Source organism: Cynoglossus semilaevis, chromosome 16, assembly GCF_000523025.1.
Source record: "Cynoglossus semilaevis isolate Cse_v1.0 chromosome 16, Cse_v1.0, whole genome shotgun sequence".
Lineage (NCBI taxonomy): Eukaryota > Metazoa > Chordata > Actinopteri > Pleuronectiformes > Cynoglossidae > Cynoglossus > Cynoglossus semilaevis.
The window spans coordinates 12,168,411-12,187,568 of NC_024322.1; the positions used below are offsets into that span (position 1 = coordinate 12,168,411).

General features: G+C 40.2%; 1 protein-coding gene across 1 annotated transcript in view; it reads right to left on the reverse strand.

The window, feature by feature from the left end:
* The window catches only part of tanc1b (tetratricopeptide repeat, ankyrin repeat and coiled-coil containing 1b), a 94,721-nt gene that overhangs the window by 36,156 nt on the left and 39,407 nt on the right, over positions 1-19,158 (reverse strand). The window contains exons 5-7 of the mRNA XM_008328735.3: positions 9,941-10,074; positions 7,124-7,313; positions 3,511-3,840 (exon numbers count right to left, since the gene is read on the reverse strand). Of these exons, the coding sequence (XP_008326957.1) occupies positions 3,511-3,840; positions 7,124-7,313; positions 9,941-10,074 (654 nt within the window). The remainder of the gene's footprint in view (positions 1-3,510; positions 3,841-7,123; positions 7,314-9,940; positions 10,075-19,158) is intronic.

Consider the following 19,158-nt stretch of genomic DNA (forward strand, 5'->3'; position numbering starts at 1 on the left):
AACTTTCTAACCATGGCAAAGCGTTTTAAATCACATATCACTCATAAAACCCAAGGTTTCAAACTCTGTTTTTTCAACTCTATCTTAAATTATGATAACAATAGCAGACAGAACAAATGAAAAAGAGCAGGGATCAGATCTACTACTAATGACGACCGTGTGTGTTGTGCTACCATGCTTCTTCAGACCACAAAGCTGTGCTGCACAGTAAAACATCACTGTAACTCCGATCCCCAGCCATGTTGACCCTGAAATCACTCTCACAGTCTGAGCAACACGACCACAAATGCCTCAGGCTAAGATTTCAAAATCATGGTGGTTCCAACAGCCAAAACTAATTTAGCACTTTGACTCTTTAAGCCTTTTAAGAAGCTGAACTTGAATGACCCAAAATACAACCTCTGTTTTCAAAGAGAAGTTACTGGGGCCAAGGAAGATGGAGGGAAGTGAGGTCACGATAAGGATGCATCTCTCGGATGCAAGTACCGTGTTACTGTAAAAGCTACTGTGCCATTGGGGACATTTTATTAAGGGTAATTGAATGTAAGTGAGTATTATCTCACGCATGAACATTGTGCTTTCCTGTGAGGTTAAAAGTATTTGCAGAGCAGACACTTTCAGCTGCAGCTCCAGCACTGATTGAATCACTTCAATCCTAACCACAGTTTAATCAAGCAACTGCAGATTAACTACCCTGCAGGTTCTTACTGAATACTGAAAATGAAATGTGACAGCAACACATACAATAGTGTTGTATACTTCACAGTCTGGAATGGCAGCAGAGTTACTGTACCTCCTTAGAGTCAGCTAGCGATACAACTACAAACTCCCACAGAGGCATCTGAATTCAGGCCTGTCTGCAGTGACAGCTGGTGTGAGCCAACATTTGTGTAACATGCCACTGAGCATACTGGCTCCATGCAGTGTTCCCAGTCCTACCACAGCCCAAGGACCAGATCTGAACTATGCGAGTTGTGTGTGTGTGTATGTGTGTATATAAATGTATGTGTGAAAATGACACTTTTGGGTGATACACAGCCATTCCTTGGAACTTTCACAGCTAAGACTCTGGCTGCTAACGTATACACCGGTTGAGTGGCATCAGGCAGCTGTGAAAATTGCACTTGGTCTTTGAGGAATTCTGAGACTTTGTGCTGCAACTGTGTGCAACTGTTTGCCATTATGTCTACTGTACGTTGTACCTGTCCCAATATTCCCCTGCTGTGTCAAATAATAAGAGGAAAGAACAACGTCACTTCTGGAGATGTGAAGTCACATTAAATGGGCACTTTTGCTTTTCCCCTCTTCTGTGTGGGAATGGTATTACAGGTGTTGCTACCCAGAGACAGCAGGGCAATATATTGGGTAAAGTTAATTGATTTCTTTGACATATGTTGGCCACAAGGCTACATATATGAAGAATGCAGATATATTGTTTTTGAATTTCTGTCTATATTTTTTTATATATATTTTTGATTTATGTTCTTATACTGTACATTTAAGGACAGCTACTATGTAATTATGTGGGGAGAATTAAGAAAAATGCAGGATTATTTAGAGGTTTAGTGATACACAGGAACATTTGTTCACAAAGAAACAGAGCCATTACATTTCCTGCATGCACACATCTTTGTTTAGTGTCTATAAAGAATTACAGATTTACAGGAGATGCCTTGTTATCATATAGCTTCTGCCGCTGAGTAAAACTCACTTTACAAAGGATTTTGGCACACACTGCATATTTACTTGCATTTTCTTGCTTTTTATACAGTAATATTTCCTCCATTCAGCTCCTTCTTGTCATAGTAACTGCACCTTTATAGACATTATTTTTATTCCATCAAATTTCCTTTAGTATTGAAGCAGCAGCGACATCCCTGGCACGCCAACAAAAGTGGTTTTAGGTCATAAAAGAAGCTGTTTCTCCAAGTCTTCAACGTCCTTTCACCGGGCGTTTTCACACTGCGTAAAACCCGAGGTGTGATTTCCACAGGCCCCCAGAGGTTAACACTGCATAACTATGACATCAGCCCATAAAACCCTTGGTAGTACACTCAGAGAGGGGCACACACCAACCAACACACACCAACGTTCAAACTGTTTTTGGTCTGTTAGCTTTATGATACGGTGTGTGTGTGTGTCTGCAGTGCTCAGGTTTATGACGGGGAGGTATATAGTAAGATGCTCAAGGGTATAGACTCATGGAAAAACACAATGGGCACCAAACGGGCACATTCAGCACAATCCCTTCTACGACTTCATGTTTACAACACACAGATTCAGCTGTAGGGACGTGGAAAAAACAGTGCAGTGACATGTGTTCTATATACGACCCATGGGACACATTCTTCTGTTTTCTGCATCTATTTCCAGAATATATCTAAACAACTTGGCTGATAATTAAAGACAACACAGCAAAGGTCACTTAAGCTTTCAAAATAACCATGCTGTAATCATCACAAAGTGGAACTTGAGGCACATATGAATTTCTGTCTTTGTTTGGCCAACTGTGTTGACCAGAATCCACTTGTGTTTTGATTTTATTCCTCAGCATCTCTGTAATTTCCCTTGCTGTGTGTGTTTGTTTGCAGATGATGGTATCATAATTCTGTTCCAAAAGGTGCATGAGGGAGAATAGAATAGAATAGAATGATCATATATCACCCCTACAGGCAAGAATGTCTTCTATTGGACCTACAAGAACCCTGAGGTTCCGTTATACTCCAATGGTCCAACATTGCAAGCGTGGCATTTCAGTGAGTGAAAACCCGTCCAGCTTTTAAGATATGAATCTTGGATTGCACTGCAGGTCATGGTTCCTTCAGCTCATTCACAGTACCCTGACAAAACATAATATTTTGTTTAAAGCCAGCAAAATTGCCAATCTTATTGGCAAATAAGATACCTACTCCTGCCTCCTTTGTGACTGCATAATGGTTTATGTTTAACATAAAGATGTAAAGACCTTCATTTTAGAAGCAGTAAAAACAAATATATGTGGTGCGAAGGAGACCAGAGAATGTAAAGACTGTGAGTGGAGGGGGTTGTGAGGTATATTAACAACTGTGACAGCTGTGTGGACATGGCAAGCTGAGCCATAACAGGGAGGTTCCATGACAGGAATGCAGCGGAGCTCAACCATGCTATAGTTTTTGTGGAGGTCCAACACGGCAGGTCAGGTCATGGTACAACACACAGCAGCTGGCTAATCCTTAACCTCTGCTACTCAAATTCATTTTACTCTACCAATGTCAATTTTTTTTCACTGACTTCTCCTGCAACTAGAAATGACACTGCACTCGTCAGACTCAGGTGCAGGTCATGTCACTGTGTTGCAATTATGATGGGACGCAAAAGTCTTACATTACATGACAAAGGTTACTAGGCTGCAGAGGAGAGGAACACTGAATCAAATGTTTGACTAAGGAAACACATGCAGATCTACTCCTGCTTCTCCAGTCACACAGAGGACGTCCAGATGTCGGACGCTCAAACACCAAGAGCACATACCTGCCACAGAGTTTGGCCGCGGCATCATGAGGGAAGATGATGTCTGGGATGGGTAGGGAAGAGGTCCTTCAGGCGAGTTGGTTGGAGAATGCAACGGCACCAGTGCCCCAGCTGAGGTGCTGGGCTGCGGCTGCTGGTCTGACCGAGATGGGGTGTCGGCCTGTGTGGCTGTGGCACTACTCGAGTCTTCTTCGGCCACAGGGGAGCAGGTGTCGGCCCGCACACTCTGTGCCAGGCCATGGCGCGTGCTGCCTCTCAGACTGCCATCTTTACTCCACTCCAGGCTGGATCCACTGCGATCGTCATTCTCTGAAGAACTGGTGATGGTGGCTGAGAAGAGATGAAAATGGTAAAATGATTTAGCTCATGATGGGAGATGAGAAAGTGTGTTAAATGCACCCTGCAAATATTTTCTCAAGGAAATTCTAAAGCATTGTTGTAGTAGTTTTTTCAACCTGCACAAGACATTGTAGCTTTTAGCTTTCACCTTGACAAAATATTTTAGCATCTTTGAGCTAACCTGTGGTACTTTTTTTAGCTATTTTTGATTATTCTTTTGGTATTTGGTTAAGATTTTATTGAATGATTTTTTTGCTTTTTATTTGTGAAAAATTTCTTGACAAATATGGTGGTGATAGATGTCTAATTTTTATGTTTTTTGCTTTGTATGCTTTTTTTTAAAACTGTTTTGAGTAACTTTTAGCTTTTGGTTTATTTTAAGCCAATGTTTGGGCCACCCATTAATCTTTGGAGGGAACTCACATTTCTTTAATTACACTTTTGAGGAGCTCAGAGCAGCTTAGTCAAACAGACGTGAGGGTATAGCCGGGGAGAACAGTTTATTTTGACTTAGTTAGTCTAAAACGTTACCTTCTTTTGGCCTAAAAATAATTACAACTGCAAAGCTGAGATACAGTTAACTTCCTAACCTTGAATGGCCTTATGACATTAACAGACTTAGCCTACATTTCTTCAGGTTCTCTATGTGTTTTGTTCAAGTAAAGGATTTAATACTGTATATGGTGAAAGGATGTAAAACCAAACAAATGACACGTGTTGTGGGAACAAATTCCAGTTCAACAGCCTTAGTGTTTTGTTTTTTGTTAAATTTAGACAGGTGTTTTGGTTACATGACATCAAATCCTTTAATCCCTACCTAGAGCGGCCCAGTCTTCTGACACTGTACCAAAAGCTGAGCAGAGACCCAGGGCTACTTACAGGGAGGCAGCCAGATACAAACCATCAGTACAGCCAACTGGCTTTGTTGGCCTCACACATGACTAATCTGTATTTCATAATGCAGTAATGCGGAGCATCATAACTAATACTATTATCACAAACATACTCTGGGTCATGTAAGTGCTCTGCTGCTTACAGAAGAGGGGAACATGAGGTTACACACTCAACAGAGTGCTGGAAGTTCTCACAGATTGGATTTTGCTGAAATATATCCTCTAAATTCTAACATTAGAAGCATGTGGGCATTACTATCGGTCTTATGTGAGTCGCCCCTCCCTGCTGGAGCCTCATGAAGCAACTTGTCTGGTAGTTGTTTTCTCAATGTTAAGTCTGTGGAATTCCAAAGGCTTTTAATGCAGTACATACCTAAATTAATGTGCTTTTGAAATCAGAGTCAGCGTCAAACTTCAAAGAAGAGGAAAACGTTTATCACGGCCTGGAATCTGATTTGTGGATACAACGAAGCTTTGTTCTACTATTATTGAGGCGTCTTATGCGGTCGGGTTGATGGGATGTTTGGAGAAGCTGTGATTTTGCATAAGCAAAAGTGTTTTTTAAAAAGCACTAAAACTTCTGTGACTGTTGGCTCTAACCTAATGTGGGTGGCAGCCTATCAGTGTTACATGCTGAAAGGCACTATATTACAACTTCCATAAATTATTCAGCAGTGAGCAGAAAGATTGCTCTGTGGGGAATGAAACAAAAACTCCTGTAGCAAATATAACAAAACTATGGAGATGAAACAGCGACGTGTATCCTTTTATTTAATTTATACATGCACTGCCTCTCTGCTAAAGAAATATTTTGTCAGACAAAATATTACCTAAAAAATATATATTAAAAATATTAATGTTTATGGTAGGATTCAGTGCACTTCAGCAACCAGCTACTACTTGCACCCATACGCTAGGTGTAAAGAAATGAGCACGTTTCATATTTTATTTCCAAAGAAAGTCCAACAGCAGAGTGATCAATACACCCCCATTTCTAGAGAAGTTCTAAAATGCAATTAAAAAGTAGCAGGTTGTTATTTATTAACACACACTTTAGCACTGGATCACATCTGTTCTTCTTTTAAACACACTTTTTAATTGGCTGGAAACAGAAGATTCTAATTGTTGCAGTTCGCCAGTGGAGCTTCTGTTCGTTCCTGCGGTTTAAGAACTTTAGCTGCTCAACCGTCCGTGGCCTCCAAAGTCTGACTCCCCTCTGCTTGGTGTGCCAGACTTTCTCAATAGAGGACTGAACTGCAGATAGATCAGCTTCGCACACACCTTTAATGTCCACAAAGCTGTGCTTTCGTTGTGTGAGCAGAATGGGGCTTGGCACAGTTCTGCTGAAAAATCCATAAAGTCTGGGAAATAGCCAATGTTTTGGATGATTCCTACTGTATATAGGTGTTTCTCAGCTTCCTGAGTCCTGATGGTTTTCATTGTATACATATAAATACATATTTATATATATATATACTCATACACACATATATTATTATATTAAAATGATAACAGTATTGGTAAGTGAAACAGGGTTTGTCTATGAACTAAGTTAACTCTCAGCTCTCAGCTGTCTCATAACTATAACCAGGGAGAGAGTTCAGTGTCAAACTGTGGAAACTGTCACCAGGCAGTTCACTTATGCAGGAACAGCTGCTTAAAGAAGCCTAACATGCCTTCACTCACTGTCACATGGTAGAAGGACAATGCAAACTGACACACCTTCTCGTCAGTTCTGGCAGGTTTAACAAAATGATGAATAACACACTGACACCACTCAGGTGAGAATATTCAATTCTCAATTACGAAGCATGCAGGCATGTGGTTCTCAGACGACCAATTAGAAGACAAAGGACTTCGTGGGAAACAATACGTACAGTAAGTGTGTGGTTTGGAATGTGTGCATGTAGTTGTACGATGAACTGCAAACATTATATGATGTTTTAGGATTTGTGATAAAATCCCCCCTGTAGACAGGACTGTTGTAAAGACCCAAACTCCTGGACATTTACAGTGATGTTTTCCTAGAACTGACTGGTTTACATGTGTTTGCATACAAAGTAACAATAAATGCCTTTATTGACCATCAGTCAGCGGTAAGCAAGATTGGTTTTCTGTAGAGGTCAGTGAAACTTTACTTTAAAAACACGGTTAGAAGCTCTAAATATTAAATATTTGGTGACAGTAATTTTCAGCAAAAGCACTCCTGTGTGTAGCCTGGTCTGATTCCTAGACTCAAACAGAAAGGGTTGCACACAAAAAAAAAAAACAACAAAAAAACAAAAGAGCACTGCTCCATAGCTTTATTACTAGTAAAAGCTCCTCGGGGTAACATTACAGAGGCGGCTGCTAACAGTATAATGAACACGGTGATTTCTTACCTATGATCCCACTGTCCTTGCTCTCGAGTGTGGAGCTGGGGCTGGTGATGGTCCCACAGGGGCTGGAGCGGCTGAGAGGCGGGCGGCTGGTGGTGCTGTTGAGTGTGGAACATGGGCTGTCGGTGCAGGGTGAAGCCGTGCTGCTAGTGAGAGTGGAGCAGGGGCTGATGCCCTGGCTTGTCACTGAGCACTGGTGAAAGGGAGAGAAAGGGGTTAATGTTTGACATACATGCTACTCATGTATGTCAGGGGGTAACAAAGCAAATCATTAACACTGTGTCAACACAAGATAAATGCTAAAAAAAAATGTTTGCAAACAGTCTCCAGTGGTTTGTTAATGCATTGCCTATATGATGCAGGTCACATGAAAGCAAATCAAAAGGGTTTTCTGCACATACGTGTGACAAATTACCCGAGAATAAGCCCTTTAATTAGTGTCTGGAAATTACAGTCATAAATCTGAGGAAAACGGGATAAAAAGAGAAGTGCTTTTAACACCGATGTGTCAGAAAAGACATGGTTCTCATATCATCAGCCTACATTATATTCAGCCCAACACTGCAATTTTGGGGTCAACACAATGGAAAAATCAACAAAATAAGGAAATAAGGAAAGAGTAATGTCATGAAATAAAGACTTTTCACGAATCTCTAACCTCAAGTTCAAGTGCTTGTCTCATGTCAGTAAAGCCTGTTGTATTCTGTCCTATCTTCTGCAAATAGAATTTCCCAAACCTGCTATAACTATTAACCATGTACATTATCTATACTTATATTTCTATACTTCACTGTTTCTTTTTTTTCTTATGTGCAAGGTTTTTCTGCAGTGTAACTCCTTAACTGTGGAAATTACAGTCGTCTCTCTGAGAAACTGGAGTAAAAAGAGAAATTCTAATGAGAAGTGCTTTTGACTTTGTTCTGCCACAAAAGACACCTTCCTCCTGTCATCAAGTCTGCCTGACAACCACAGAGCCGACTGACAACCATACAAATCAGAATTAAAGCCAGTTTGTCCCGTTCCACCGTCATCCCTTACCTTTATTGTGTTTCTAGATAGATAGACAGATAGATAGAACTTTATTAATCCCTTGGGCAGTTCTTTTGGGAAATTAAGGCTCCAGTGTCAGTACAACACCATGAAAAGTCACAAGAATAGACAGAACAGTATAAAATAATACAATACAATGAAAGAAGCCGCACACCAGAAGAGAAAGTAGAAGAAAAGAAATCCTGAACAGTGACACAATTTTATAGATTTGTTAAAGATTTCTATGCATATTACGAGATTATACCACATTATCGCTATGGTATTATATGAAAAAAATAATATACAGATATATAGATATATATATAGATATATATTCACATACAGCATGTGTAAATTTATACATACATACACACCCATAAATAAAAAAATTCAATTATTTAAACAGTTAAATAATTTTAAATATATAGATAGTTAAATAGCTGTAGATATATAAACAGTTCTAGTAGGAAATAGCTGTAGATATATAAACAGTTCTGGCAATCTATAATGGCAAATATCAGACAAACAACCAAATATTATACCAGAATATTTCTATAAAGCCTTTATTATTAAAACTATTCACTCTTCCCTCTCAGTTTTCCCCTCACATACTGTGGCTAAGACTAATTTATGAAATAACAATAATAATGACAATCATTATCATCATAATCATCATAATAAACACTAAAGAAAGTAAACCACACAAATCTGCCAATAATGGTGACTCTGATGTGAAATTGTTCTGACCTCTCACTCACCACATGCTGTAAAGGCTACATGTCGGTACAATGACATGCTGACAGGATACACACAGCAGAATAGGAGGGAGACCGTGTACTTGGCAGCACTATTAACAACTTGTTGAATCCTTGCACAAACTTTCTCATTTCTGAGTCCAATTTGTGTTTGTGCACTTAGCCTTTGCTAGGCAACCTCCAGCCGGAGGCTGCACCTCAGATTATGCCACTCACCGTGTCGGAGCCAGAAAGCTCACTGACATTTTAATTATTAACTCGGAGGCAGATTTAAAAACAACATGCTGAGGTAGAGGTAGGTTGTAAAACAGCAGCATGCAGGAAAGAAGGGAATTGTTGGCAGATGACAACATCGCGTCCCTTCACAAAACCTGAGCTGTGAAGTCACACGCCTGCTGTCTGTCTCCTCTGCCACCATCAGACTTTTGACAACGATCCTGTTTTTGTTCTTAAAAGTAACTCCCCATTCACATTCTTCTTGCCAAGTCTGACTCAAAGCGTGTCTGAGAGCTGAGGAGAACGAGACCAGCCCAGTGTGCTGCTCTCTCTGCTCTTCATACAGTACAGCCAGAGACTAATTGGAAGAGCCAAACAAACTGAGGCTTAAACCTAACACAACTATTTCTGGACCTGAGCTCAGACACTCTTGTTACATAGTCAAGAGCTCCTGGAATTGCACTCAAGTTACTGGGAGACCAAAACACCAGAGTGGAGCGCTCGCCACAGAAATAAAAACCACTTTGAGCGTCTTTTAAAAGGCAGTTGCTTACTTTAAATCATCTCTAACATCTGAAACAGAACAGTTTGATAGTTACCCCTGTTGTTCCCAAGGATTATTCCAAGTGTTTCCTCTGATTTCCTTACAAAAGTATAAAAAATAATTGAGCTGCAATAATCCATTCTTCTTCTTCTTCGCTCTAACAATTCCCTTCTCACATCCTTCCTCTCTCTCCTCTACCAGTGAATTGGAGCAGTGGCAACAGCTGCTGTCAGAGGGGAGGGAGGGAGTTAAAGGGGAGGGAGGAAAATGAAATACCTTCTTTTCATTCTTGTCGTCCATAGGTATGTGTGCCGTGCCCGGGATCCCTTCTCCCAGTAAAAAGCCCAGTCTTGTCATCAGTTCCTGGGTGGCAGGAGAGGAGGAGCTCTGCTGTTTCTCCGCTTGCAGCTCTAGGAGAGGAGAGCAGGAGAGGGAGAGAAAAAGGGTTCAGCGTTAACTGGAGGATTCGCTCATTCCCTCTCCACACTGGATGGCCCACACATGGGCCACTCTGCCCACCCTGCCCTCTTCAGTGCCGCGCTCTGAAATGATATGCTGCACTCCCCAGCTGCTGCTGATGTAGTGCAGACCTGGAGAGGGGAGCAGGGAAGAGCAGGGAGGCTGGGGGAGTAGAAGATGGGCTCTCTCACTCTCTCTCCCTGTGTGTGTGTGTGTGTGTGTGTGTGTGTGTATGTGTGTGTGTGTCCATGGCACAGTTAAAAAAGCAGAGACCTTGTGTGACAGTGCGAGTTGTAAAAATGTCTCTCTGTGGTTCCGTTGACAAATGGACTGGAAAACACTGTTGTTTGGACATTTCTGTTTCATCCTCCAGACTTCAAAGAGCTGCGTTTCAAGTTCGACTAACGCATATCAGATACATACATGGAATGTCCTCACATTACAGAGAAACAAACATGTTCTCCAGGGCTCGCCCTGCGACATGCCTGGAGTGCCAGTCCCAGAGCTTTCTGCTTGTTTACAGATCTCATCCTAAGCCTCTGAGTAACAATGAGTGGACGCTGAGTCTTTCCAGAACACTCTTCTCTGCAGGTTTATTGCTTACCACTTAATACCAGTTCCAAATTAAATCCTTGCTTCTGCAAGAGAAAGGTATGCAACAATTGTTTGCCTACAATCATAAAAAACCCTTTTCTTACTAACAGTATAGATACTCTGTTACCATAACCTCCTCCTTGGTCAAAGCATTCCCTAATTCAAAGTAAAACCAAAAGCTAGAATTTAACCCATTCCTGGGAGGCAGTGGTTGCTCTCAGGGAATGGGGTTTTTCTAGGTGCCTGATCAACCACACAGCTAACCATCTGACCGTCCGATTCAAAGGAGGCACTGATATGCTTTAGTTCAGAGCTCCTCATATTCTCTGTTGCTTTACACCTCCAAAAACAATGTGAGAAAATTTCAGTTCATTTTTCAAACATACAGCACCAATTCATAAAAACAGAATATATATAATTTAATATAAATAACTCTGTTATTTATATTAGAATGTTAGCATTCTTTGAGATATATCACTGCCCTCTACTGTACCTTATTTCTGAGCAGAAGAAGTCATTTAGAAAATGATTGTGAATTATAGAGGGGGGGGGGAGAGAGAGAGGTACAAGGTACAAAAGCTTATTATACAGCTCTCTGTCAGCACCTTTTCCTCTTCTCCTTCATTTTCATCTCTTTCTTCCACAGTTATTAATAATGTTTGGCAGTAAATCAGATTAAATACAAATCAGGTCCAAAGGCACGCTATACTGCCACACAAACACACAAGCACTTTGAATGTGCTGCACCAACAGCCCAGTGCACTCACATCTAGGTTTCAACGTGAAACAAAAGAATATGTGTAATTCAATATAGTGTCGAGTGTCTGATTCTATTTAATCTTAAGCAAATAACAAATTGTCAAATTTGATTTTATAAAGCCATTGTGGCACGGGATGTATTTCTAGCAACACAATTTAATAAGCATCTCTTTTTATGACCCATATGGGCCTTCAGGATTATTGCATTGTGGTCCATTAGGTGAGCACGTCGATGGTCAATCAGCAGAGTTAATAAATCCCAACAATAACATCTGACATTCTTGTCTGATACAAAGAAGTCAATCGATACACAGTCCGAAATATCTTCTTCTAACCTTCTAGAAACTTAATAATAACGTAATATTTAAACATGGAAATCTTTTTTTTTTTTTAACTTTTGTTAGACATCCTCAATAGACTAGGCCATATCAGATCTCCAACACTAATGACTGAATGCAACCCTAGACCATTCCAAAGCCTCCTTGGTGGTCATTGATATATATTTCTTACATATTGACAGAGATTTCACAGAACCTCGCCTCCATTTCACCCTGTCAGGTGAGAATTCTATTAATTTTTTTCCTTTTCATTGTTCAAACATCTTCTGAAGACTGCTTTTGGCTGCAAATCTTTTATCCAGACTACGTTCTGACAAGACTTGGAGGAGTGCTACAGATTCATCTCTCAGATCGTGTAATTCTTTTCCTTTTTTCTCAACGTAGGAAAAAAAGGTACCGTTGATATCAGAGCTTTTTTTTTTATTTTACAAGTGTTCTACTTGTCAGTTTCCAAGAGTTGGTCAGAACTTAGGGTAATATCAATCCTTTCAAAATCGTGATGTAGTATTTGATGACGACTGGTATCATTAACAGACATGTGAGATGACCATGATTATTGCAGAATAGACGGTTCTTGACAGGCATCACAACAAGAAGGCAGCTTTGTTTCCATGACACTCAGCCCTGTCCCACACTTGTTTATCTGTCTCCACTATAAAATACAGGGCAGAAGGGGTCAGTGGGAGGAGTGTAAAAACATCATGTGAGACACTCGCCCTGACATGCCCCCCAACCCCAGCACTCAAGGCTCTTTTACAACCCATGACTAATAAAGCCAATCACACAAGAATTAAAGAAAGAAAGAAATCACCCCTAATTTATCAAATATGTCATTCTTGAAATTCTTTCTAACATGAGTCAATAACACACGCAGCTGATATTACTTAACTAAACCATGATAGCAACCAAAATCTTCTGTACACGACAGGAGGGGAAATTAAAGTCTTGCACATGCTGGGAAATTGCCCAACACATCATTCAGCCAAAATTATGGAAGAGAAATAAAGAAACTGAAGTGATGACAGAACAGAACACATCTCTTCAAATTTAAGTTGTCCGTTACATATTTCACTTTTAACGTCTGCCCACTTGGTCTGCTCAATTTATGACGAAATTAAGATTTTGAATTGCTGCCGTGTTTCAGCCTGTTGCACCACATCTAAGAGACACTTGCCTTTAATTCTTGGAAAATGAAATATTCTTTAGGCCGCGAAGAAAACACAGCCGTGATCAAAGGAGTCCAAAGGCTTCAAGTTTCATGAAATGATACTTTTGTGTCTACAGAAGGAATTAAGGCTCATATCAGAGCTGCAGTTAAAGTGTGCACTGAGTCAACTATTGACCAATTAGGATCTCTGCACAGGGGTTTATGGGTGTGAAACTTTTAATCAGACTGACAAGTCTGAGAAGTCAGACCTACATTTGTCTTTGATAAATGAGGTTAAACAGCATTAATATTATTCTGTCCAATCACATCAGGTTGTGTTTACGTCATATATGGGTATATAATGGTGGCTCTGTAAGTGTAATCCCCTGGAAACGTCTAGTTGTGTTTAAACCTCTATCGACCCCAAGCATGATCAACCGACCTTCACTGGAGTGTCTGCCTACTCATTAGGTGCAGATTTCACGGTAACAAAAAGTAACAATTGAGTGGATAAAGCCAGTGTTAATCACTTTATACATTTATCAGCAGCTTTCAACAAAAGTGTTGGTCGCTATCGTATCAAGGTAACGCAGCCCATTTTAAATAAGTTGTTATGTATGGATAAATGTGAAAGTACACGTTATTATTAAAGTTCTTTTTGTTCCAGTTGAATACCAATTCAAACTCCAGCCTAGTCCTGTTTCTGTCTACACGGTTTCTCTCCATTAATTAACAATGGGGTGTTCTGTGAACCATGACCTGCTCTGCTTCCAACGGACTCTGGTGAGGTTGAACTGATATAAAGGAACTATGGTCCATTTCAAAATAAAAATGAGAAATTAATGTATTTTCCGATGTTTGGACCAATACAGAAAATAATTAATCTGACATTAATTTGAACCCTTCCCTGCACAACGCCCCACAGTCTCTTTGGAAACCACAGGTCACCAAATATGACCTTGAAATATTGTCACTGACAAACTGTAAAAATGATTCAGACGCAGGTCTCTTCTTTCCCTTCGGGGGTCACAAAATCTGATCACCTGCCTTGTGTCCAACCTTTCCCCTCGCTTCCTCTACTGTAACGGCTTTACAACGTCATTCATCTTTTTCTGCTTTTCCTTCTGTCAGCAACTCTATCTCCCACTTCCTTTGTCCAATTTATTCACCAACCTCTCTCTGCACACGTCCAAACCACGTCCAAGCTTGCCTCAAAAACTTTATTTACTAAGAAAATACTAAAGAACACAATAATTAGGGTAGCAAACGGGAAGCAATGAGTTGGCACAAGGGCCAGAGTCTACCCTTTGCCTCTGATCATGATGGAAATTTCACGAGTTCTATCACATATCAACAACATCTATGGAACAATAAATCTGTCTAATTAGGTCCAGATGGCTCCTGTGGTGTCCTTAAAACATGCCAATGTCAGTGCTCCACAAACCAGGACTTGTTCATATTTCTGAAGCCTCTACCTGACATGTGGCTATGTTGCTGAGCTCATAATGATGCCCTCATATCTGACCACAAATACTGACCCTCCATAATGTCACATTACTTTTACTCTAATCAGTTCAGATCAAATATATTGGCTGCTGCAATCCAAATAACGATAATCATCATTTTATTAATTTGTTTTTGTTTGTTTTAAAGCACATTACTTCAGCATGAGCCCTTTTCCTCTGCAGAGGGCGTCGTTTACCAACAACAATGCTGTGTAGAAACCTTTTTAATGCAGTTTCTGTATCCTCCTGTCACTCACATGCCCTTAAATATACATATAAAGATCCTGACACATCTGTGCAGTCAGACTGGTTAAAAACACCTTTTTGCTCTCGCTAACAGACATGACGTCAGGGTCTATTTTAAAACGTGGTTGGGGAAACCAGATCCAATCTCCTGTGGTCACAGGAGAGCCTTCCAGGACACATTGTAATACCAGGTGTGAACAGTGGTTTTAACAACATCCATATGCGAACAGATCATTCAGGGCGGATGTTAATAACAGGTCAAAAGGGGGCCAAAGATAGACTTTATGTATTTGATGGTTGAGTGAGAACTTGCTTTTTTCTTTGTGAGTCATTGCAATGAAATATACATCACTGCATTACATAGGTTTGTTGTAGAGTATCTGTCACTACATCAGGGCTGTAGTCAAATGTAATTGTCAGTTCATATTTTGGTCACATCTCTTAAATTACCAATTTGCAACGGACCTCGTGAAATAATGTTTATGTTCACAGCTGGTAAAGCCTTTTAGTGACCGGTGGACAAAAAACAGCTGCAGCGTAGTAAATGAAGATTAGACATTTCATTGTAGCAGTTTCATGGTGGTGCAATTTGTCACCTTTAATGTCAAATTCTATAAAATCGCAACTATAACATTTTATTTCTTGTATAAAAATGATTTGTTATAATAGTAAATATATTAATTATATAAATGGATGTGAACATTTCGTTTACATAATAAAGGTATATGTGAACCTAATTTGAAATACAAATATATCTGCACAAATGGCATTTAAGTTTGCATACTGTCAACTGTAAAATATTATGCTTAAATTGTCAAGGTTAACAAACACAGCCATTTCTCCCCTGTAGGGGGTGCAATGGACACAGCTGTAAGTCCTTGAGTTTCTTGTCTAATGTACATTAGCAACACACCTTGAACTAACTTTCATTAGTTTTTGAGATATAAAGAACATAATTTAAAAATTGCAGAAACATTCTCTTCTCTATTTATTCTATAAATGCTTTCAAAGATATAAAAAAAAGGTTGTTTGATCAAAACATGACCTTGTTTGACCAAGGTTAAAAACGGCGGCGCTTCAGTAAAGACAGTTTCATTTTGTCTGTACACAATATAAAATGATTGTGTTTATCTGGATGAAGGACAGCTGTTAATTAAAAATTCCTGCCTGATGTAATTTAGCTCCCTGTGCTCCATATACAAAATCTGATGAGCCAAACACAAACGTGGAGTTATGCAAATGCAATGGATGCTACCAGTGTGTTATTCAAGTACCAGCACAGCAAATGAAGGCAGAAGGAAAACAATGTTGTTATCTAACGCCTGAAAAAGTTTATGAGCAGGTGTGAAATAGCAGCCATGCGGTGCAGCGATAGAAGAATGAAGACGGGAAGAGGCGGAGGAGAGGGATGAGGCGGTGGGGGAGTACCACGAACTGAGTGGCTTCACATAGTTGTCTGGCCTCTCTCCCTGCTGAGAAAACAATCCAGCCGGTGCTCATTAGCAGCTGGAGTTTCATTACCACAACTGCAGAGCCTGTTTAATGAACCCTCAATGAGAACATGCATCCTGCTTCACCATTTAAGTTCAGGGGTACGAGGTGACGTGCTGCCCTGAAGCATGTTCACTGCCTATTGCACATTCCGATGATACAACCACAGACCTCCTCTGCTACGAGAACAGATGGACTGTCCAATGAGACATACTTAGGTAAGACCGGATCTTAGATTCAGAATCTCCAAGTAAAATGAGGTTTGGGAGGTGGGGATGTTTGTGTGATAATAGTCAGAGTCTGACTGACATCTCAGTTTGACACCATATTGTGACGGTTATTATTTCTGGTCTCATTGTAAACAAAGGTGGCAATTCACACACTAATTGGCCAATGGAAATTAAATCTCCATATAGGTTGACTGGGACGGCCTTGTGGGACATGCTGATTAAGGATCCACTGGAGGTGGGCAGGACGGCTTAATGACGTTCTACCATTAGATAAAAAAAAAAAAAAAAAAAAATCAAAGCTAATTGCCCATCTGTTGATTAAAACAGGTAACCCAAAAAATAAACCTGCTCTGCACTGAAGAAGAAGAAGAGATTGAAATGCAACTCATATAGAGCCAAGTAGGCATCACAGCTGCCAGAATCTCAGTGCTTTCTCTCAGGAGAGATATGAAGGCTGCCAAACTATCACAGTATGTTATATAAACTGTCGACAATAGGCCTTGATTACACTATTGGGCCCGACTCTGTCTCCATTCCTCAATACAGTCTTATACAAAGACAACGTGAATCATTTCACAATTATCTCATGAATTGCCAATTCACAGCGTTTAAATAGAGGTTGCCTGTGGCGCCGTGGTTTCTATCATCTGCCAATATTCCTTGCAAACAGCATCTCAGGATCCCAGCTGTGGTTGTTAGATTGTGCATCACAATTTACCAATTGCAAATCCCACCAGTAAAAGGCAGATTTACCAGTCACAACAACACATGCTGCTGGAGCCCAACACCGATCTGTCACCGATTCATTGGCATTTAATGGAGACAAAGATTATAAAATGCTTCATTTTGACCTGGCTTTCTAGACAAGGTGTTGTAACAAAAGCAAATGTTCAGAGATTTTCTTCAGGATTGTCTTTCAAAAGTTGTATCACGTGAGAAAGATTTCCCAAAAGAAGTGAAAAGTGAAAGTGCTGCCTGATATTTAATACCATCACTATCTTTCCTTGGATTCATAGAAACATTATTATGATGGTGATAGGACTGGCGTTACAACGTTCCGTGTTAGTACAGTTAGACGTCAGTTACACATACAGTAGTGTTCTTCGTGGTGCACAACATATGGTGGATAAGTTCAATAATGACAAAATGAACAGTGTGTGAATTAACAGGTGCTGAGGTTCATCACTGGGTTTGACTGGTGAGAGACGTTATGGTGGGTTTGAGGGGGGAGCGAGGGGGACAGAAATGAGAGCCATAATTGTGGGATGGCAGAGGGTTGATCGACAGAGACAGAGCCCTGTGACCACAGCTGAAACTGTTTTGACAGGATGACAGTCCACTGCCTGTTACAAACACATACAAGCACACAAAGCCCTACTGTACATACACAAACAAATGTCGCCGTGCCTGCGGACAAAATAATTACACATCCTGTGCTCTTAGACAGATGTGAAAGAAAAACGGCATGATGTGAGTTAACACTGCTGCCGACCAGAAGAATACTACTTTCTGAGTCTGCAGCCAAATCCCAGTCATGCATGGCACTGACACTCTAATTCTAGAAGTGCATCAAAATAAAACAACGAGGCCAAACCACATGTGAGGACAGCCAACTAAAACATACATAAACAAAAATGACATCCAGTTGTCTCTAAGTTTAGTTTATATAAGAGATGTTTACTCACAGCAGCAGCACCATCCAGCACTCCAACAACAGAACTGAGCCACTTTAAAAATGTCATTTACTGCTCTTCCAATGCAACCTAACCAATGCTTACTCCTCGTGCTGTGAAACTTACAATGGATTTGTTTTTTTGAGTGTGATTTTCCCAGCAGTTTATCACCATTCCACGTTGGCGCTGACCTTGTTACAAAAGCTGCAATGTTAAACCACCGTCGTCTCCTGTCTCGGCACTTAGCAAAAATAAAAGCGGGCATTGTTTACTCTTGCTGACAGAGGTGACAACGGGCTGATAGACGGACTGTTCAGTGACGGATTAAGACGAGATAGATCATCATCACATGTGATGGCTGGAACAGATTTCTTCACACTCATCCAGCTGATGTAAACAGCAAACAAGCCTTTCACAAACTGAATCACATTAAAGATTGATTTTCTTTTTTTTAAAGAAGGTATTGAGAGAAGCTATCCTCCAAATGTCTTTCAGCTGGTTTATCCCACTACAGCTGGGCCATTACAATTAGCCCTTATTAGTGTAGAATTCATGCATTGCCTAATTGCACATAATTAGCGTAAACACATCTTAAATTCTCGACAATAAAGTTTTTTTACCTACTGTGAAAAGATGGGTGTTAAAAAACAAACAAACAAACATTCATTGAACATCAAATATACTGTCCATATTAAAATCACAGCTGATCCTGAAACAGTACAGCACTAAAATGACTAAGCACATGCTGTGTAGTAATACACGTACAAAGCAACCAGACATTTTTTTGGTTTAGGTTTTTCTCTTTCCTCATATTACAAACAATGTCTGTTGGAAAGAAAATAAAGAGGGGAAAGGAAAACTTAGACAAGCTGTTTTTTTATTTAAAAAACATGGGCATGTATATATATGCATGTGGTTGTGAAATTCATAAGGGCAACTCACATGGTGAATATCAGATAACTAGAGTGAGATGCTCTGTTTGTGTAACCTGCAGCAAGGTTCATCTACATTCAGACATTGTGTCCATTTATTGGCAGAGGCTCCACAGGTTA